This window comes from Trematomus bernacchii, unplaced genomic scaffold (assembly GCF_902827165.1).
Source record: "Trematomus bernacchii unplaced genomic scaffold, fTreBer1.1, whole genome shotgun sequence".
Classification (NCBI taxonomy): Eukaryota; Metazoa; Chordata; class Actinopteri; order Perciformes; family Nototheniidae; genus Trematomus; species Trematomus bernacchii.
This window is the reverse complement of record NW_022987720.1, coordinates 21,128,047-21,149,563: the sequence shown is the minus strand read 5'-3', so window position 1 is coordinate 21,149,563 and position 21,517 is coordinate 21,128,047. Positions and strand designations below refer to the sequence as shown.

The 21,517-nt window shown below is 41.1% G+C and overlaps 3 protein-coding genes across 3 annotated transcripts; 1 reads left to right on the top strand and 2 right to left on the bottom strand.

Moving 5' to 3' along the window:
* Positions 1 to 588: 588 nt before the first annotated feature.
* LOC117492825 (60S ribosomal protein L3-like) lies at positions 589 to 4,930 on the top strand. The gene is made up of 10 exons (XM_034143223.1): positions 589 to 658; positions 1,415 to 1,607; positions 1,934 to 2,102; positions 2,201 to 2,336; positions 2,906 to 3,092; positions 3,179 to 3,339; positions 3,957 to 4,058; positions 4,322 to 4,417; positions 4,591 to 4,710; positions 4,822 to 4,930. The coding sequence occupies exons 1-10, from the start codon at positions 656 to 658 to the stop codon at positions 4,879 to 4,881; spliced, it is 1,227 nt and encodes a 408-aa protein (XP_033999114.1). The 5' UTR covers positions 589 to 655; the 3' UTR covers positions 4,882 to 4,930.
* Positions 4,931 to 5,566: 636 nt separating this feature from the next.
* On the bottom strand, positions 5,567 to 14,991 carry LOC117492812 (testis-expressed protein 2-like). The gene is made up of 11 exons (XM_034143203.1): positions 13,733 to 14,991; positions 12,794 to 12,994; positions 11,576 to 11,855; positions 11,241 to 11,428; positions 9,828 to 10,028; positions 8,735 to 8,834; positions 8,073 to 8,205; positions 7,842 to 7,979; positions 7,145 to 7,354; positions 6,936 to 7,056; positions 5,567 to 6,495 (listed from the first exon to the last, which is right to left on the bottom strand). The coding sequence occupies exons 1-11, from the start codon at positions 14,915 to 14,917 to the stop codon at positions 6,349 to 6,351; spliced, it is 2,904 nt and encodes a 967-aa protein (XP_033999094.1). The 5' UTR covers positions 14,918 to 14,991; the 3' UTR covers positions 5,567 to 6,348.
* A 3,866-nt stretch (positions 14,992 to 18,857) lies between these two features.
* Positions 18,858 to 21,047, bottom strand: LOC117492826 (zinc finger protein 32-like). Its single transcript, XM_034143224.1, has 2 exons — positions 20,803 to 21,047; positions 18,858 to 20,077 (listed from the first exon to the last, which is right to left on the bottom strand). The coding sequence occupies exons 1-2, from the start codon at positions 20,954 to 20,956 to the stop codon at positions 19,035 to 19,037; spliced, it is 1,197 nt and encodes a 398-aa protein (XP_033999115.1). The 5' UTR covers positions 20,957 to 21,047; the 3' UTR covers positions 18,858 to 19,034.
* Positions 21,048 to 21,517: the final 470 nt, after the last annotated feature.

The following is a 21,517-nucleotide window of genomic DNA, read 5'->3' as shown; positions in this document are numbered from 1 at the left end:
TGTATTAGTCCTTACACATAATGTCCCAAAAAAACAAAACAAAAAAAAATCTAAAGCTCAGTTACATATATATATATATGTTTTAACAAAGTTTGAAGGGTAAAGGTTACATTTAGAGTTGTTGTACCATGGAAAGGCAGCAGGTGGTGGTGCAAGGCTGACACTCATGTTCACTAACTATTTTTAAAAACGTATTATTGACAGACAATAATAGTAAACATATAAAAGAAGTATAGCTCTCAAATAAATAAAGTAAAAAAGTACTGTATTTCCCTCTGAGGTGCAGTTGAGTTGAATTATAAAGCAGGCTATAAATCCTCAAGTAAGAACAAGTTCTTAGTACTTAAGTTATTGTTACATTCCACTAATAATGTTGGCCACAATGAACATATTTCTTCAACCCTTTGTCTCCTTTCTTGGTCAAGTGGTTCCTGTCCACTGGGCCTCCCCACCACGTCAGTCCTCTGATATTAACCCCCTCCTCTCCTCCTATCCTCTCCTGTCATAACTTGGCAGAGATTGCGTTACTTGAAAAATAACACCACTCCTCAACTGGGCCAAGCACCAATTTAGAGCCCTTACACCCGTAACATCTTAAGTATGACCCTTACACCAGCACCTCTCTCTTTCTAGCTCGACTTGACAGACATCAGACATGGTCAGTGCTCCTTCTATTTTAGTATATTTTAATTTGCCGTTTTGTTTGTCTTTTTCTTCTACTTGTGTGCATGTGTGTGGGGGTTATCATCACTTTGTTTGAACACTTGGTTTTATAAAGGAATATAAAGCATATTGAATCTTGTAATGGCTGCTTTGATGAGACCACGTGTAGAACTGAAATGGCGACTTCTTTTAGTATCCCATATGAGTCTATGACTTTATTTTTAAAAGGGACCTCTATTACAGTTTATTCTTTTGATGTATTGTTTCTTTTTATTAGATCATTCAGAGGCCATTTCATATTAATGGAATTTAATTTAGAATAATACAGCTGTACAGAAACCGGACAGATGACTACATTTTACTAGGGCTGTCGATCAACAAATAAATACAACAACTTCGATGATCGATTAATTGTTAAATTAATGTTTCATACAACAATATATGAAGATTATATGCTTTATATGCTTTATATCATATTTAACTTAATAGTCTTGGGGTTTCCAAAGACATCCAAAGACATCACCCTTGAAATGTATAACTATTTTCTAACGTTTTATAGACCAATTGATTAATTAAAGTAACTAATCACCAGATTATTGATAATAAAATAATTGTATTACATTTATTAAAGGCAAGGATGAATGTGTCTTTTTTTATCTACTACTGTAGTTCTTAAAGTGTTTTTAAAAACATGAATTTTTAATACATCTCGTGTTTCATGTTAACAAGTAGTAACTCTGTGCCTCTACAGTCTCATCGTAAATTCCATGCACCCAGACATGGGCACATGGGGTTCCTGCCCCACAAGCGTTGTAAGAGACATCGTGGCCAGGTGCGCACATGGCCCAAAGATGACCCCAGCAAACCTGTCCACCTCACTGCTTTCCTGGGGTACAAAGCTGGCATGACCCACATAGTGAGGGATATGCGCCGCACAGCCCTAAGTATGTACAACTGTAACATGGCTGCATGGGAGGATTTAGCAAAAAAACAATGATTTTTTGTGATGTTTACTGCTGTTTTCAGAGGATAATGGACTTGTAAGAGCAGGTGTTACATGGCACCCTACTGTGTTCTGTAAGGATTTAATGGGGTTTAGCTTCATTAAATCCATATCACATTAATACATTATTGCATTGTTATTGGGGTGCCTTTCTATATTGTTCAATAATCATTTTCATTGTTAATAGACTTTGCTTGTGTGAGCATTACCAAATACTGACTGTTGAAATAACTCAGTGGATTAATATTTGCCTGGTTTACCCCACAGAGGTGGCACATCGAGAGGGAGTCGAGGCTGTTACCATCATTGAAACTCCACCAGTCATCGTAGTGGGGATCGTGGGATACATTCAGACTGTCCGTGGCTTACGTTCCTTTAAAACAATCTTCGCTGAGCATCTTGGTGATGAGTGCAAGCGCAGATTTTACAAAAACTGGTGTGTGTTCCCCTTATTTGCAGTCAATTGAGCACACAGTTGTTGCCCTACGAACACCACTCTTTCTTCTATCTAAACTGGGCTTTTTTGTTGTTCAGGTTCAAGAGCAAGAAGAAGGCCTTCACCAAGTACAGCAAGAAGTGGCAGGATGAGTCAGGAAAGAAACAGCTGGACAAGGATTTCGCTCACTTGAAGAAATACTGTTCCACAATCAGGGTTCTCGTTCACACCCAGGTAGACTAGCTAGTTTACAACTCAAATAAAAACAAAATACAGTTTTAAAGACACAACAATTGTTGTCTAAACCCATGTCAGTGAGACTCCACTGATCTAATGATTGGTAGCTTTAGATCCACCCCTGCAAAATGGCCACCTGACCACATGCAATGGAAATAAAAGCTGCGACATCCCAAATACCCCAGCTGCCACGATCCAGACATCTTTGACCGAGGGGAGCATTCAAGGGTGTCGTCTCAAATGACAGTTTAAAAATAATTCTCAGTTGCTGCTCACCCAGCCCTCACCAAGGGAAAACCTTAATGTTGACAGCAACAGTATCAGGATCAGCCAATAAAAGTGTTGCTGGGATCATATTACCGCTTTAAAAGTGGGAATACAATTTGAATGTGTTTTGAAATATCAGTGTTATGGTAATTGGCCTTATGTGAAGTTCAAACATGAGCCTGTGCTCAGTCATAAATCCAACAATAAAAAATACTTCCTGGGGCAATTATTTAACTTTATAATTAGAAAAGCGTTTCCAGATTTTTCAACTGCAGTTTACAGGCTTTTTCCATTTCCAGATGCGAATGCTGCCCATAGCACAGAAAAAAGCCCACATCATGGAGGTGCAACTGAACGGGGGAACCATGTCGGACAAAGTGGACTGGGCTAAGGAGCGCCTGGAGAAAGCTGTGCCTGTTTCTGCTGTCTTCTACCAAGATGAGATGATTGACGTCATTGGAGTGACCAAGGGACATGGCTTCAAAGGTAGGAAACATGTTTTGATTTGTGCCTGACCAACAATTTTGTAAATAAAATGTGCACTACTTATTTTGGTCTCTTTCTGCTGATAGGTGTGACAAGTCGCTGGGGCGTAAAGAAGCTTCCCAGGAAGACGCACAAAGGTCTGAGGAAGGTGGCCTGTATCGGAGCCTGGCATCCGGCCCGTGTGTCGTACACTGTAGCTCGTGCTGGTCAGAAGGGCTATCACCACCGTACAGAGCTCAACAAGAAGGTGAGCTGAGAGACACAAGCCCAACATCACCATCAAGACTTCCCCTTTATCTGTCCTCAGGGAAATACAACTTTATCAAAGAATCACTAGCAAAACCTGTGGTGGAAGCAGAAACCAGATATTTTACATAATGTTAAAGTACAAATAACAAAGTCTAATTGTACTCCATTGCAATTCATTAAATGTAAGCTGTTAATTCAGTTAAAGTACAGATGTGCTATGAGCCAAATTGACTCAAAGTATTAGTAAAAGTACAGAATTCAATGTTTTATGCCATTAAAGAATATTATATTATGTTTTTATCACTGATAACTATATGTAAGAGTATTTTAATGTTTTACTTCAGTAATGTTGAGAAATTGTAAAATACTTAAACTACTAGGAAGTATCATGTACTTTTTGTGTAAATATTAATAGTCACTTATGCTTTCAAATAAATGTATTGGAGAAAAAATAAAATATTTCCTTTAGACGTTTAAAAGATTAGAAGTTTAAATCTGCATAAAATGGGAATCCTCAGGTAAAGTATAAGTACTCAAATTTCAACAATGATAAGCAATGTTATTATACAAATACATAGGTTTACTGTAAAGCTCTGTGTCCTCATGTTTCCTTAGATCTACCGTATGGGTCAGGGTCTTCACATGAAGGACGGGAAGTTGATCCAGAACAACGCCTCCACTGACTACGACGCCAGCCAGAAGAGCATCACACCCATGGTACTGTCATTTTTAACAATAAAATATCCACACAAAAAAGGCTCTCTAAGAAGCCAATACATCCATATAATGTATTAACCACACTTGTTGAAAACACTGCAACACTGCATAGGGAATTATAATGCATTATGGTGTATTACTGCTTATTATGAAAGATAATACGGTTTACAGGAAGTGATAACAAATGTGTTCCTGAATGCTCCTAATTTACTCTTTATTTTCTTTTGTATCCACTTCACTGTTTATCCACTTCACTGTTGTAGGGAGGCTTCCCCCATTATGGCGAAGTGAAAAATGACTTCCTCATGTTGAAGGGCTGCGTGGTTGGGCCTAAGAAACGTGTCCTCACCCTCAGAAAGGTAAGTTGTGACTTTGAATGTTACATTTTGGATCTTATATTCAGCAGCTTGGAGTGTGTCTACAAAGCTTAAGCATCTAATTTACTCTCAAAGTAAATGGTTTGGCTCTTTGTACTTGCAAGACATGTACTGTATAGTATGTGTACATATTTGTGTCTTTCCTCCTCTCCTAGTCTTTGCTCGTGCACACATCTCGCAAGTCCACTGAGACTATCGAACTCAAGTTCATTGACACCACTTCCAAGTTTGGTCATGGTCGCTTCCAGACTGCCCAGGAGAAGAAGGCATTTATTGTAAGTTTGGTGCACGCACAAATAATGATAAGCAGGATTCATTATTAATCAACATTATCACTGCTGAATCACTGTGCACTATGTAACACTGAGCTCTGGTTTGACCTACAGGGGCCACTGAAGAAGGATGTCAGGATAAATCTGCCAGAGCCTCTAGCTGAGGAGGCCTGAAAACCTTTTGATATTTTACATACAATAATTAAACTGAGTTTAAAATACACAATGTGTTGTTTTGCCATGTACATTAGCATTGGTGTGTTAGAGTTTTAACGACATAAACTGCAACCTCCAGGAGCCAAGATAGAAGAATTATGGGTTTTTATTTTATGATTTTAAAATAGGTGGAAAAAAAGGGATGATGTTTCTTAGTTCCTTAAACGTTTTGGCAGGTAAAAAATATATAAATGTTTAAGTATCAACTTAAAGTCAATTACTTTACTTAAAGGGGACCTATCATGCAAAATGCACTTTTGTACGTCTTTTATACATGAATATGTGTCCCCGGTGTTCCAGGGAACTCACCAAGTGTCAGAAAACACAACCCTCTCTATTTTCCTCCATACCCAAATCTCTAAAAAAAAGGGCTGCAACGGATCTGATAAAAACTGATCCAGATTTGAACACTGTCCTGACGTCAGGACAAATTGAGCGAAATGAGGCATGGCTAAAATGCATGATCTGTTTGGTATTTTGAAAAAAAAAAAGTATAAATATGCCTTATATAGGTATGGTCCTACACTATATTATTCAAATATAGCATGATAGGTCCACTTTAAATCAACATTAATCTTGTACTCATGGAAAACAAATTGGACAGGGTAAATCTGCTACATATGGTGGGAAGACTAATTAAAGGGTAGTCGTGCACTTCTGCCTCTTGTGGCTGAATGGGTTAACAACAAAACAAATTATCCTGACAAAAAAAACAGTCAAACCTTTTCTTTTTTACCCATTATCAAAAGTAAAAAAATATTTAAGAAACCTAAAAAATATGATCCTGGCAATGATCCAAACAATTTGGATCACGCTCAGACAATTGATCACAATAATTTGTTTTGTCTCATTTGCCTCTCAAGGCTTCCGTATAAACCACTTCCTATTTGAACTGAGTTTAGGTTTAACAGGTAACATAGATTCAACGTTTTTGACTTTATTTATCAATGATAAATCCATCAGCATACTAACACCGTTCAAAAATAACATGCACCATGGTACCTTGGAACACAATCATCTTCATTATCATATCCATGTTGGATGCATGGATAGTTTGTTCAGTCAGTATTTCTTTTCAATCAGTTGTCATTACCAACACCTTGTCTTGACGTGCAGTTTAGACATCGACTGTTTGCATCTTTTATTAGTGTTGGCATCAAGTAAAAAAGTGTCTGTTTTGTGTTTCATGTGCTCTCACTGATGTACAGTTCACTCATCCTCACAGTAGGGGGCACTTTAGCTCTACTCTCACAGTCCCCAGGTCTCAGCGTGTCCTCAGGAGGCATCTATCCTGACGCACTCAGGATACACACCAACCCGTACCAAGCTGCAGCACCCTCTGGAAGCATCCATTAGAGATTCAAGGCAATAGCTGCACAGTGGCTGTTTTGCATCAACACCTTTCCATCTGACCTCAGAGGGGAACTACTCTGACATGTAGTCCTGGGACTCTGTGGAGGACTGGTGGGAAGAGGAGTGCATTGACGACTGGTGGGATGCAGGTGGGTTGTCCAGGCCAGATGTCATCAGGGGCAGATATAGATCGTCCATATTGGGCATCACAAGCACTTTCTGTTGAGGGGGAAACAAATTAAATAACCATATTTATCTAGATAATCAAATGTCAGTTACATGCAGTTATCTGCCTGTTTTATCACCCTTCCCCTGCCCAAACAAGTAGAATCTCATTCAATTTCACCAAAAATGTATTTATTCATTTAGCATTTGGCCTAACTTTAAAAGATAACATACTGGGTATCCAATGAATCCACAGATGGTTTAAGCCTAGCCAAAAGCCAGTATATGGATTCTGCTACTGAATTAACAAAAGAGAGTCAGCTGCATATAATAAAACAATCAATAAAAATTGTTTAAAAAAATGTAAAGTCCCTGCAACCACAAAAGGTCCTTGAGCATACATTCATAAATGACCAAGAATTAGGTGGATAGGTCAAGTAGTAAAACTAATTTATCTTGAATTTGCGTATAGACAGATTCACTGATGGACTTACCTGGAATTCACACTGCAGTTTTTTCTCGATCCACTCGGTGACATGAGTGAAGGTAACCTCCCTCTCCCCGAGTGTCGGTCTCACGTGAAGGTCTAACCTGGGAGGCACCCGGAAACTGTACCTAAGAGGATAGAACAAGAGAAAAAAACTGCATGAGAAAGAAAGGATCCTTTGAAGTTATGGTGCGAAACGACAAGTAAACTCAGTACCATATCCTGTCAGTAGGGGGAGGGGGGATGTTTACAGCCAGAGTACCGGAGAGCTCCAGGACTTCGACGCTGAGCATCAGAGGCATGTTGGACACCTCAGCTATCTTCTTCCTGATGTACTCGTTCTCTGTGGCTTTCTGGAAATACTTGGACTTTGTTATCTTGTCCACAAATCTCAGGATCTTCCTACTGGTGCTGCCACTGGTGTGCCTGGGGATTAGGACAAGGGCACAGACTCAGTGAAGGACTGTGAGTGAGACCTTTCACTTTCAAGGCATATCCCAATTAGTGGTGCTACATCAGCTGTTTTCTGCCAACCATTGAAGACTTGAAAATATGTGGAAATCGCCTTATTTACAAAAAAAATTACATTTTAAACTTCTATTTATTTATTATTTGCCATTCAAGTGGTAGTTAAATCTGAATCTCAATGAGTTTACGAAATGTCAAAGAAAAGTGTGTTAATCAGTGGTTTTGGAAACGTTCTTTCTTCCATTTCTGCCTTTGAAGGACTCAAAAATGAATTGGATCTTTCCTGAACGGTGACCATACTGGATACACTTATAGGAGGTGTGCTAGATTTAATTAAAATGACAACGAGAATAGGAACTAGGAGAATAGGAGAATAGGAACTGCAATTATGTGACCTATGATCAATAGTGTATTGGATCTGTATGGTATAAAGGTGTTAATTTACCCGTCAGCTGCTAACCCTGAGCTCTTATCTCCCAGAGACCCCTGCAGCTCAGAGGGCGGGGCTTCTTCTTCATCAGACGAGCCTGCGCTGGATGACTCTTCATCACTATCAGCCAGAATACACAGCCTGGGCTTGGAGCTGAAAAACACACCATTGGTACCTGTTAATAAAAAGCTTCTAATTCCTCCTCCAGCATGCTAACATCCACCTCTACACTCTGATGGACCTCACCCAACTGGCTGGGTTTCTGGAACGCTGTGAGACTCATCCTCTCCATCTTTACCCAGCTTACACAGGTTCATCTTAGTCTCCAGGGTCATCTGAAGGCAGCCTGTGTACACCACCTCCAGCTCCAGCCACAGGCCTTAGGGATAAAGGGAGGCAAGGAGAGAGAAGGTGAATAAAGACAGCTTAGAGGTTCAAATCAGATCTGAAAGGACGTCAGAGCAAGTGAGGATTGTTTGGTCATGTTATTGTCAGCTAAGCCAAGAGGATTACTAATCTCTTAAACGGGAGACAATTGAAAGCTTTCGAGGGCGGGTGCATCAAACGGAGATAAAACAAATTAGATCATGGCCTAAACTGACTACAGGATTGTGTCTGAGGGAAGAAGTCGAGACGGTCTGGTTGACCTTTTTGTGACTCCTCAACATACACAGTGGTATTAAAAAAAAGCCATAATTAGCTGCTCTAGTGTTGTATTTGATACAATCCTGTACAATCCACCCATCTGTGTACTATCTGTATTACAGGTACAGTAAAAACAGTGAAAGTCGGGATATCAGGAAAACACAAAGGCCATGTAAAACAAAAAAAGGAAAAATAAACAAGAGCAAGTATAGATGCATTCTTATGCAAAGCAGCTTGTACTGGTGTAAATACACACAATGTACCTCTGCGGTCCAGTGTAGGTGTGGAGGTGCTGAGGACTTGAGGTAGACAAGTGCCCATGTCCAGATCGGCCAGCTTCAGCTCATTCATGAAGTATGGCAACTTGTAATGAGACAAACTTTAATTAACAAATATGCTGGGCAAAAAGACATAAGACAGAATCCAAATGAAATCCGTGATTTATTTTTAGAAATACTTGATACAAATGAGCGAGCATGGGAAACCTGCTTTGTGTGTATGTGAGTGTGAAGGACAGAGGAGCAATATAGTAAAAAGAATGTGGTGTGTCAAAGAGGAGAGCAGGAAATGAGTAATGAGATGCTGCAGCGCCATCAGTGCTCCACTACTCACTCCCACCTCCTGCCTTCGGAGTGCACTATCAGCAGACTCTCACACACACCACACACAAACACACACACTGACAGAAAAAGACAGATGCAGCGTTGATGTGCCTAATGTCACATCTTTTGAACTTGTGCACAAAGCATTGATGTTCAGGTCGTATCATTGTGTGACAAAGCTTGTAGAGGTCTGACCGACAGTATACTGACTCCTGCCAAACTGTGTTATTAGGAGAGAGAGAGAGACACACACAAAAGCACACACAAGCACCAACTGCGGCACGTAACAGTCACTATGACACTTATGATGGTGCTGCTGATTTTGTCAATTTACAGATAAATGTGAATATGAAAAAAACAAGAGCATCAGATAAAGGAAGTTTTGCAGATTTTCAGACAGCTTTGTTTTATTCACAATCTAGGATTTACATGCAATGAACAATGTCAGACTTCCTTCTATGTTGCAAGCACCCTGAATACAATTTGTTCCACCAGATTTTTTAAATTCCCGTCGATTTTAAAAGTGTAATCAAGGTTTTATACCCATTGGCCAATACAAATACCACAGTCCTTGTTTTCTTTTTGGTCATGTAGCACCAATTTCCTAAATATTTGTGACTTTTTACTGCATCAATTTTATGTAAGAAGACCATCTGTCCAGCATTAACATACTTTCATAAGACCAATCATTTTCTCCACCAAGGATTAAAATTATCCATAAAAGGAAAAAAAAACAATCCTCAACTACCCTCACCTTGATCTTGCTCAGTTTCTTCTGGATCTTGTGCGCCACCTGATCGGTCCAGTACTTCTCGCGCAAGAAGTCCCAGAAGATCCGCCCCACCAGGGAGTTGACCCAGGTGGGCTGGCCCTCTGCAGAGGGTCCTTCTGCCCCTGGACCAGCACTGGGCTCAGCTCCAGCCTGACCTCCAGATCCATGCTCTTCATTCTGAATCTGCAGGGTTTAATGAAAAATGTGTGTTTAGAAGGCATATAATAATAATAATAATACATTATATTTATATAGCACTTTTCTATAACTCAAAGACGCTTTACAGTATGAGGGAGGGTAGACAAACAAGGACAGGCAAAAAATAAAATAAAATAAATAAATAAAATAAAATAAACAAGGCAGTCAAGAGGAAGTTGATTGAGAGGGGGGGAGGGGGGCTTATGGGTAGACAGAGTTGAAGAGATGGGTTTTGAGGTGGGACTGAAAGACTGTGAGGGACTCAGAGTCACGAAGATCTTGGGGGAGGGAATTCCAGAGCGTAGGAGCTGCCACTGAGAAGGCTCTGTCCCCAAAGCTGCAGAGTTTGGATGTGGGAATGGATAGGAGTCCGGCTGCGGTGGATCTGAGGGACCGTGGGGGTTGATAGGGGGTGAGAAGGTTTGTGAGATAAGGGGGGGGCCAGATGGTGGAGTGCTTTGTGGGTGAGGACCAGAATTCTGTAGTTGATGCGATGGGAGACAGGAAGCCAGTGAAGGTCTTTGAGGACTGTAGTGCTGATGCCGTAAAGAAGTGAATTGCAGTAGTCAAGGCGGGAGGAAATGAAGGCGTGGATTAGTCGTTCGGCTGCAGGACGGGTGAGAGAGGGTCGGATTTTTGCAATATTGCGGAGGTGGAAAAATGAGGTTTTGACTGTTTATATATATCTGCACAAGCTTCTCAGAGGTTATATGACATGCTCAGGTGCCATATTTCTTTTTAATGTTTGCTATTTATATGCTAGTCTACCCCAATTTATGCTGACTCTCTTACTGATTCTGAATCCTTCTTCTAACACCAGGACAGACTGTCTCTACATGGGGTGCCAATCCCAAACTGAAGCCAGGATTACTCAGGTATACTGCAGTTCCCTTTATATTAACATCCTTTCAGCCAGGTGAAACTTGATATTTCTGCACATTGACATTTGGTGTAGTCAGCAGGGATGGATTTAGCTGAACCAGCATCCCAGACAAGGCTGGTCTGAGTGAGAGCAGAACAGTGGAACAGCAGCTGATATTGACCAGCCCTGATCAATGGAAGTATTAGCAAGACACGCAGAGGGTAAGTAGAGCAGAGAAAGCGTTCTGATATCTGCTCACCCTTTACAACCCCCAGTACTGCGGAGTTACCCTTGACAATACATCGAAAAGCTGAATAAAAGTGTTGCTCATTGACCTTCTTTTGGGTCGTGGGGCTTCCCTTGTCACTCTGGCAGGGGCTCTGGGTGAGATTGCAGCTCTGCATGCCAATTAGTTGCGTCATGTAGGAGCTGTAGTCCAAAAGCGTTCTAGTTTTCATGGCTCCTGGCAACTCATTCAGCTCCTCTGTGCTTCCTTTGGCAGTGTCTCCAGCACATGGTGTTTCTGAGTGACAGAGAAAAGACAGACTTGGCTGATGGAGTTGGTAAATATAAAGAAAGGACCATTTTGCATAATCTGTCCTGTACTGGATTTCATCAATGACTTTTACAGTTGATATGGCTTAATTCCCAACCCAAAACGTTGTCTTACCTGCGTTCTCCTCCTCGCTCAAACTGCTCGTGGCTGCAGTCTGGGAAGCAGACAGGAAGTGCTGGAACCACTCCTCCTTCTCTCTTCCTGTTCGGCCAAACAGGTACAAGGTGACAGGAAGCTGGTGGTCGGGGGCGATGTTTCTCTCTGCCCTTTCTTCCTCCCCCTGCCCTTCCACCACGCTCTCCTCCCCAACCTCCCCCTCAGCCAGAATGAGGCAGATGGGGTACTTCCTGTTCCAGATCCTCTTGCGAGCCAATCCAGGCGGCAACAGAGACACCTGGGATTAAATGCATAATATGTCATTTTCTGCTACTAGGAATCAAAACAATAACAAAAGACAACGTTTGCTGGCATGTAAAGTAGTGTGAAAGAAAGTGTGTCCTTGCAATCAGCTTCCCGTGGTTATAATTACTATATAATTATAGCACAAAATCAGGTAAACACAATAAATAAAGCAGTTAAGCATGTTAAAAATGACTGTGTCATAGATGTATTTCAGTGGACATAGGATGGTTGGGCAGCAAGCTAACGGCTAGCATTGAGTCAGCTGGTTTCCCTGAAGTTTGATTTATAAAATCCTTCATCTTCTTAAATATATAGCTTAAAAGACGAAATGGAAAAAAGTGTCTTGTGTATGTGACTTGCAACTAGATATACAATCAATTGATATCAGCTTCTGGGAGAAAACCACAATGCTAAGCAAGAACAAAGATTATATGTCAAAGTTCAAATGACACTGGTTCTTACTTTGACATTTGAATATTCATTGAAATTTGGAATGATGTTAGTACACAACCTAGCAACATAAATACCATAAGTCTTCTTGTTTTTAGTCATTTTAATGCAGACATGTATATTATGTCGAAGTAAGTTTACTTTATTTTCCTTCTACAAGAAATGCTGGAAGCTACAAGTTGAGTTGACGGTTCACCATGACCTCAGCACTCCCCCACGTTGATTATATTGTGTGTTAGCTTTATTTCATCACACTATAGGAGCAATCGTAGGCTGCTACTGGAACCGGGTCAAATTTATTCAGTGCATCATCACTTCAGTTGTAACCCTTCTGGTCTTTCACCCTCAGTGTTAGATGACAATATGGGTGCAGAGAGATAAGAGTTCAGGTGAGAGGTCACCTTCTCTTTTACTCACCTCTGAGCGACATGCCTACCCTGGGTCCCAGAAATGAGTCTATTTTCTGTATATCACACTGACCTTGCAATTGGCCAGCTGGTAAGTGCGCGAACGCAAAAAGACGGCCTCCTGGGGCGTCTTGTCGAACGCTGCCCACCGGGGGATGTTGGCCCGTGGGTATGCCAGACGCAGCCGGCTGCCCTCCAGGGTGACGTACACAGAGTGTGTGATGGAGGGGTTGAAGGTCTCAGGGTCGTAGCTATGTGTCTCATTCATCCAACCCTGGTAGAAAATAATGAGGATATTTAACCACCAGTGAGTCAGAAAATATGTAAACCTATAGCATCAAATCGAGTCAGGAATATAATAGATATTATATTCACTGTGAGTGGTTCAAACTGCGACAATACAGCTCAGCAGGAGGGGAAACATGAGACAGAATATGCATCTAATATAACACTGTGGACGAGTAATTGAATTAGCCCCAAGCCTGTTGTTAGTTATTACTCTATTCTCCTAAATTGCCGTATTCGAATTGCTTACTCTGCATTAATTTAGCAGCGTGCCCCACTCTCTCAGCAGAGCGGTCAAGAAGTGCTCTGAGAAAGCTATTATCAAAATAACCTGTGTCTGAGGGAATTTTTCAATACCGTAATTACCGGAAAAGTAATCCATAAAACACCAAAGACAGCAATGAAGCCATCCAATGCCTCACATGGCAACTGCTGTTTGTTGTTTTGATCTCTCGAACCTTAGAGCTTCATCCTCATTTACATATAACCAAATGTGTAAAAGGAAAACAGAGAGTGGCTTCTCATTCTCTGCTACACTTACATGTGTAACACATTTGAAAGAAAAAGAGAGAGTTTGAATTTTTTTTTAAAGGAAAGAGACGGATGAAATGTCACCCTAATCACCTGATCTTTCTGTGTGTACAAACATATTTTGAGATTGACAATAAAGTTGACTTTTGACTTTGACTGATGTTTACACCTCTGTTATATTTGAATAACTTGTTACCTCTAGGATTTCTCGATCAGCGAGTCCTTCATCCAGTAGATCCATGTTCAAGGTCTTTGATTTACTCCAACTGGAAGACGAACGTCGTGGAGCAAACATGAACACCACCATCAGGCCCAACATGAAGCCACATGCAACCCCCACGGACAGACCAGTCACATAGGAGGGCAGGGGCAGCACGAAGAAGCCATAAGCTAGAAGCCCCACAGGGAAGAGCCAGTGAAGAGGCAGCGAAGATCCTGGCACTCTGACTCGAGACTGGGCGTAAGATCTATGATGTGTCTCTCTGGATCCATTCTGGAGCTCCACCACCTGAATCACATCTCCATAAGTGCGGATTTCCAAATGGCTGTCACTTCTATGGTGTTCTAAGGGTGTAGAGGATTCTGTTAAGGAGGCTTTTCTGAGTCTTTTTAGTGGCCTGTCACACGCACCTTCAGCTCTCCTCCGGCACTTAAGTTCTGCATCTTCACTTCCCATTTCTCTCCCGCAGCTGCCTTGGGATGTTGGTGAGTCTTCGGCACCAGAGGCCTTCCCCTGCTTGGCGCTGCCAGAGTTTTCCTCCCCCATTATCTTACTCAGCATGCTTAGCGGATCCTGCATGGCCTCGGAGAACTTCCTCCGTGTGTCCTCCAGCTCAGCTATCAGGGAGCTGCCCCGGGGCTCAGGGGGAGGCAGGCCGCCAGCAGAAAGAGGAGATTCCCAGTCATCATCCTCATACAGCCCTCCTGCTTCAGACCTGACCTCTGAGATTTTTGGATGGGTAACCTGCTTCCAGGGATGCATATGCAGCTTGGAGTCTGACTTGGAGAGGTTAACCTCTGGCTCGACCCGGCGGGAAATCTCTGTGCTCAGAGACTTGACCAGGCTGAGCAGAGGTTTCCCCCGCAGGGAGCTGCTCTCCCTCGGCTCCAGCTCTGTGGAGGAGGATTTGACAAGATTGCTGGTGAGAAGTATGTCAGCTGATGATGCTGACAGATCAGCTAAAGAGCCCAGGGAGGAGGGGGAGTGAGGCAGGAAGGGGGGCTGGGAGCGGTGACTGAGGTTCAAGTCGAAATCCATCCCCAGGCTGAGGTCAGGCTGGCTTTTCCTGTCTTCTGGTTTGTCTTTGGAAAAAGCCACTGTGGGACCGTCATTACGGCTGTCCAGGCTGAAGATAAGCTTGCTTTCTTCCATGTTGGTCATCAACAAGAAGCTATTGAGAGAATGTGGTCAACAAAACTGGGTCCCTGAAGACATTGAGCAAGGCGCTAGGGAGTCTTTAACTGCATGAAGATTTGTAATGTCCTCTTCGGGTAACTTGTAGTACATCATTTTGGATGCTGGAAAGTGAAACATATATTTAAAATGTTGTCATTTCCAAAGCTAAAACCACCTTGTATAGCAACATCATTATTTTCAATGGCAGCATAACATTTGACATTAAACCTCTGTGCTTTTTGTTCATCTACCGCTCTTGACTTCCTTCAAAAAAGGATCAGCAGAAAATGAAACGGTAAACACTTGAGCAATGATTGGCCGTTATCCAATATATTTTAAATTATTTCCCTGACCTTGATGAAACCAATTTTTTAGGCTACAGATAGTGATTTGTTACCATGTTGCAGTACAATTCAACACTTCTCTGCACTCTGTTTATCAGGAGAGATGTTCATTAGCACCAACCTGCTGAACTGTTTGTCAAATCTAATTAACAAAAAGTGCTGCTCTGTCAGTGCTTATCCTGCTCCAGACAACCCTGCATTACTCTAATCAATTTCTATTTCGGACTTAGTTTGGATCAGTTGGTGCTGACAGAGAGAGGAAAACCTCTGCTGCTCTGTGGAAGACGGAGTCAGCAAGGATTTGGCAGCTTTCCAGCCAGGGCTGAGGAAGAACTTCTGCAGGAAGACAGAAAATCAATGTCTTTGGTCTGTCCCTTGGGAGGGGAAAGTGTAGCAGAATGTGCTGTTATATAATAAGGAGGATTGTAGTTAAAGTCAATGATCAAACACATGACAAATGTACACTAATTAACGTGGGGGGCAGCCTTCGAGAAAAAACTGAGCAATGAAGTCCAAATGTACTTAGTAATGTCATTTTGAACAAGAAAGTTCACATTAAAGCAGCAACTATAACTATTATGTCAATCAACAAAGCAATGTTTCAACTTCCAACAGGTAAGCCCCAAGTGACTGCAGGCCATCCGATACGGAGAAGAAAGTTAAGTTCAATGTAGTCATATTGCTGACTACCAGATATTTTTCAATAACTGGAGGTAACAAGAGGCCAATTTGAAGGAAAAGTTAGTAAGCTTAAAAAAGTCCTTCACTATCCTAGTTCTACAGAATATTTTCTTTTTAGTATAGGGTATCAGAGTGGCAAATGGCAAAGTAACATTACACCCTGTGTATTTGCAGATGATGATGGTCTAGGTTTATTCCACAGTCTATAATGACTGGTAAAGCAGTAACAATGGATTAAAAGGGAGGGGAAGAAATGAAGTGAACATCAGAAAATCTCACTTTTATCTCTGACGTCAACATGGGATAGAATCCTGCTGTCTTTCCCTATCGATTATCCACTTAGCCTATCAATCCTATGACAATGGGATACAAAAAGACAAATACGATTTTTTTTCAATCTTAGAGAAACATAATTGAAACCCATTGGAGTGCGGTATGATTAAATGTGACTGTCTATAGCAGCCTGGCATCACACAATGAGACACAACGTTTATTTTAAAGGCTTAATCCTCACCCCAACTGCCATTTTAACCTAATGGCTGACACATTTGGCACAGCCCTATGTGTTTGTCTGGGTATCACAGGGTCAGTTTTAGCAAAGCTGCACTTCATCTCATTAAGCAAATCATTAAGCCAATATCTCCAGGGCTTAAAAGAAGGTTCACTGCTAATAGACAGTGTAAGCCAAACAATCAGGCATTTAAATGAGTCCCTTTTGTCCCATTAAACTTTGTGCATTTCAAGATAGGACAAATCCATCAAGCTGTCCTCACCATAAATCTTATATTTCCAAATAAAAGGCAGGTATTCTACTGCTATTCTATCATAACAACATGCGTTTGCTGCATGAGTTTAACTGCTGCACAGGACTTACCTGAATGTGGCATGTTGCACCAGCTGCTCCTGTGATCTCAGTGGCAGAGGTTTGTGTAGAAATGTGCTTCAAGTACAGGCTGCAGTGCACAGTGTGGATGCTGCAGCGCGCGGGGTGCTGCGCGCGGGGATGCGCACCATCGCAGTCTACAAATATTCACTGAACTTCACTGAATGTGTAGTCAATCTTCGTGGCAAAATCATCCAAACACCTTGAAAATATGTTACAGTTCAGCTTTAAAATGAATGCGTCAGCAGCACCGTGTCACACCGCGTCTTCGGGAGACGTCAATTCGGGAGACGTCAATAATGTGATTATTGGAGCCCTGGCTGCAGCCTGGACGCAGCGGTAATCCAGATTAGACTCGAGAGGCCAACAGTTGACGGAGCGGCGACTCCTCTCTGCTGCTGTCCTCAGCGTCAAAACACACACTGAGCTCAACTCTGACACCGCAGTCCTGTACGCACCATTATGTAATGGCATGACCTGGGAAAATGATGCTCAAAGTTACTGAACAACATCCTTTTATTCAAAAAGACAAAATCATTCCTTGTCATTGACTATAAGGGATGGACAGATCTGGTTTTAACTAATTTATATTATGTATCTCACTATTGAGGATTAATTTAGTTTGAATAAGGCAATTATCTACAATCTTCAAAGATTTGAAAGGCTTTATTATGCACAATAGCTACAGCATAGTTGTTGACAATGAAAGTCCCAGGTTACTCCAACAGTGCAACATATAGTTTACCTAAAACATGAAAACAAATCAAAATAAAGCAAGACAAACAAAATATGGAAAGAGTATGCTGCAAGGGACTCGACATTTACAATTCAGGAATAATTCAATGAATTTGTAAAATAGAATTAGATCAAAAATGAATGTAAAATGTAATACAGTAAAGTGGAATTAAATATGGTTTAGTGTAAAAAAATATATACATATGTGGACCGTAAATGAATGTGTTGTAAACACAAGTAAATGAGTAAGTGTGTACTGCACAGAGCCCAGTCTAATGTGTCTAGTGTGATAAAATTCCTCTTAATTTGGTGCTCTTCGTCATTAATTTTGTATATGGTAAAGGAGTCAACACAAAGTATAGAGAGAACAGAGCTAAAGCAGGTTAACAGCTAGCGTTTGGTTGTTAGGATGTGCATGTTTTAATGTTGCCTTCTGCCCTTTTCAACCAGGACCCTCAGAGCGGACCAGACACTGTGTGGGAGGTGATGACTGGCCTTTAAAAGCTGACTGCACAAAGTGACATGAACAGGTTTAAACACTTTGATTCCAAGTAGCATAACATGTTACATAAAACAAGCGATACTTTGCTTATTTGTCCGAAGTTCATTTAATACAAAATGTAATATACATTTCAATCTTTGAAATCGGATGCATCACATTATAGAGATCCCTGTTTCGGGGTATGAGACAGAAATTCATGGTGTTGACTTACAGCTATATTAGTGCTATGGGACCTTTGGAGCAATATAGAGAACAAAGTGCTACAAAATCCCCCCAAAAAACATCAAGAGTATTTGGTGAGTCTTCTGCCACCTGTTGGCCAAACTGCAGAAGAAAACATATTTCAGAGCAGCAGAGGGATGCAGGAAGTAATGCTATGCACAAGCATCGCTGGATTGCAAAAAGAAAAATGTATTCTTACTTTGGAGGACAAACAAAAAGAGTGATGGCCAAATAAGTTGAACATGCTGCAAACCAATATCTCAGACAAACAATAAGGATGGAAAGCAAACGTGTATGATGCTTGAAGATTCACCCTATTGTGGCAATTGCAATTAGTTTCCCCTCAGGCAGTATTCATGGCAGCATTTCTGTCTGTGTTACATCATATTGGTCACTCCACTGTTTTTAAATCTGTATGATTTGGAGGGAAGGGACCTTGTGATTGACCAATTGATGAATACGTGTTTTGAAGTGTCAACATGGGGTCAAATTATCGTACATTTTACCACTTTAAGGCATTGTTGATCGTACATAGGGCAAAAATATTACTTTTGCAAAACTGGATACATTTTTTATGGAACAAATATTGACAGCCATGTTATATAAACAGTTTGAGGAAAAATGGTGGTGCATTTAGGCTCCACACATGAAGAAAGTTAGTCTGTGCGCTCTGCTGGGTGTGCACTCTTCTGTCGAATCAGCTGCCGGCTTTGGCAAAACGTTTTATGAACATTTTTACGAGATGACGGGTTTTGTCCCGTAAAAACGCTGCATGTGCGCTTTGAGATGACCAAGGGTATAAAACCGTTTCCCACATGTCGTACAGGAATAAGGTCTGTCCCCTGTATGTGTTCGTTTATGAACAATGAGGCTGTGTCTCTGATTGAATGCTTTTCCACACAGATCACATTGATATGGCTTCTCCCCTGTGTGGATCCTCATGTGCACAATCATTTGCACTTTTTGGACAAAGGTTTTCCCACAGTCTCGACATTTAAAGTCTTTAGTCCCTGTGTGTATTTTTGAATGTAATTGAACACACCCAGTGTTGGTGAACTTCTTGCCACAAATATCACAAATTAGCCGTTGGTTTTGAGCACTATGCAAATGCCTTAAAAGCTTATTCGTAGATTCACTCGTCTCCCTGTGTTCTTCAATGTGCTTAATTAAGGGGCCGATGTGCTGGAAATTCTTTCCACATATAAGACAATCAGGCAACACTGCTGCGTCCTTCTGCTTAATGCTTCCATTTTGTTTTTGCAAAGTTTTCCTTTTTGGTCCCTTCTTCTTTGTCTGCACTCCTCTGTTCTGAAGCCACTCCTCATCATCGTCACTGCTGTCACTGTCAGCTGGAGAGAAGTCTGAAGAGATTGGCTGCAATTCATAATTCACTTTTTGCAAAGTATTCCTTTTTCGTCCCTTCTTCTTTGTCCGCGCTTCTTTGTTTTGAAGCCACTCGTCGTCACCGTCATTGCTGTCACTGTCAGCTGCAGAGAAGTCTGAAGAGATTGGCTGCAATTCATAATTCACTTGAAGCTCAGTTTTCACACCTTCAAGAGAAGGTAAAATGACTTCAGGTGCTGGAGTGTCATTTCCGATTTCCTCTTCCTCCTCCTCCTCTTTGATTTTGAAGTTTGTCTGAGCCAAGCAGTAGTTCCCATTTGTGTTGTCTGTATCTGCACTGGTTTGAGAGAGGACTGGGACCTCAGCCGTGCTCAGGTTAGACTCTGCTTGTATTGAGGTCTCCTGCAGCACTTCCTGTCCAGTCAGTGGAGGTTCTGCAGCTACAAAGGAGACAACACTAATCTCAACAGGCTTCTTTGGGTTACAGCTGAACTAATTACTGAATACTCAATTAGATCCATAATCCACATTCAATGAATCTGCACAGGTTTTCTATAAATCCTGTGCCTAAACTTTGATGCCTGCCCAAGACTGACTTACCCTTACATGAACAGTGAGAACCAGGGAGTCACAATTATTTCAAGAAATAAGAGAAACACTACCTACCTACAAGAGGTAGGTAGTGTTTATCTTATTTCTTAAAATATTGTACAGAAGTTGGTTGTAGTATGAACCTTTTGAAAATAGCATTATTACTTTGACAAGTTGTCTCTAAAGATGAATGAAACAATTGAGCTGGATATACTGTATTAGGATTATAACATTAGTTTTTTGGAGTCCTTCATCATTATTTTTTGGAGGCACCTGGAAGCTTTTAGTCCTTCTTGATTATTTATCATTTTTGTCATTTGGATTGTCAGTGTAGTAATTTGTACTATGTTTTTTAATCTGTAGATACAATATCTATTGCACGTCTGTCCTGTGACAGGGTGCCCTCTCCTCTGTTGCTCTCCAGAGGTGTCTTCCATTTTCCCCCATCGACTGTATTCAAAGTTTTTCCCCGTAATGTGGGGTTTCCTCTTGTGCACTGCAGGGGTCTAATAGACATTTGATAAGATATGATAAAATGATTCCAGAGTAAAGTTACCAAGAAGCAAACCTGATATCTGGCGCAGATGGTGTAGTTTTGAACACTGACTGTTGTGCTCTTCTTTTGGTCCGTTTAAAGCTAACTTGTGTTTCTCCACCTCTCCCAATATCTTCTCTGACGCTGCCTGCAGCCGCTGATGAAAGGACGAGTTCAGCTGACTCATTGTGGAGACAGTTGAGTCCTCCGTGCACAGCTAAAAGAATGCTGGTTTTATACATAGGTTTTATATCAGCATAGACTGTTATCAAAGTGCAAGGGACAGAACCGGAAGCGAACACAGAAGCAGTTGTGACGATTGCTACAAAGATCCTATATTGAGATCAAGATGACTCACTCGGGGTGTCCTTTAGCGTGGATCATGAAAAATAATCATGTTATTCTGGTTTCTGTTAATATATTAAGCTTAATGTAATGTATATTTACTGGTTGGTAAAATGTAAATTCATAAGAATTCACCAACAGAATATCCCTTGAGTTGCAGCTGTTAAAAGCCAAGGAAATCCATATGATCAGCATGCTTTAATTGGATTCAACGTTTTTTCAGAGAATATAATTTGTTTCTTGCCTATATATTATTCAGATTTACAAAACTCACTTAAAACATGAACCTTGAACTAAGAACCAGTGGTTTTAAAATACATCTAGTAAAAGGACTTCACTTTGTCAAGCCATAACTTGGGAACAAAATGTTCCTTCAATAACATCTGCACAAAGCAACACATTC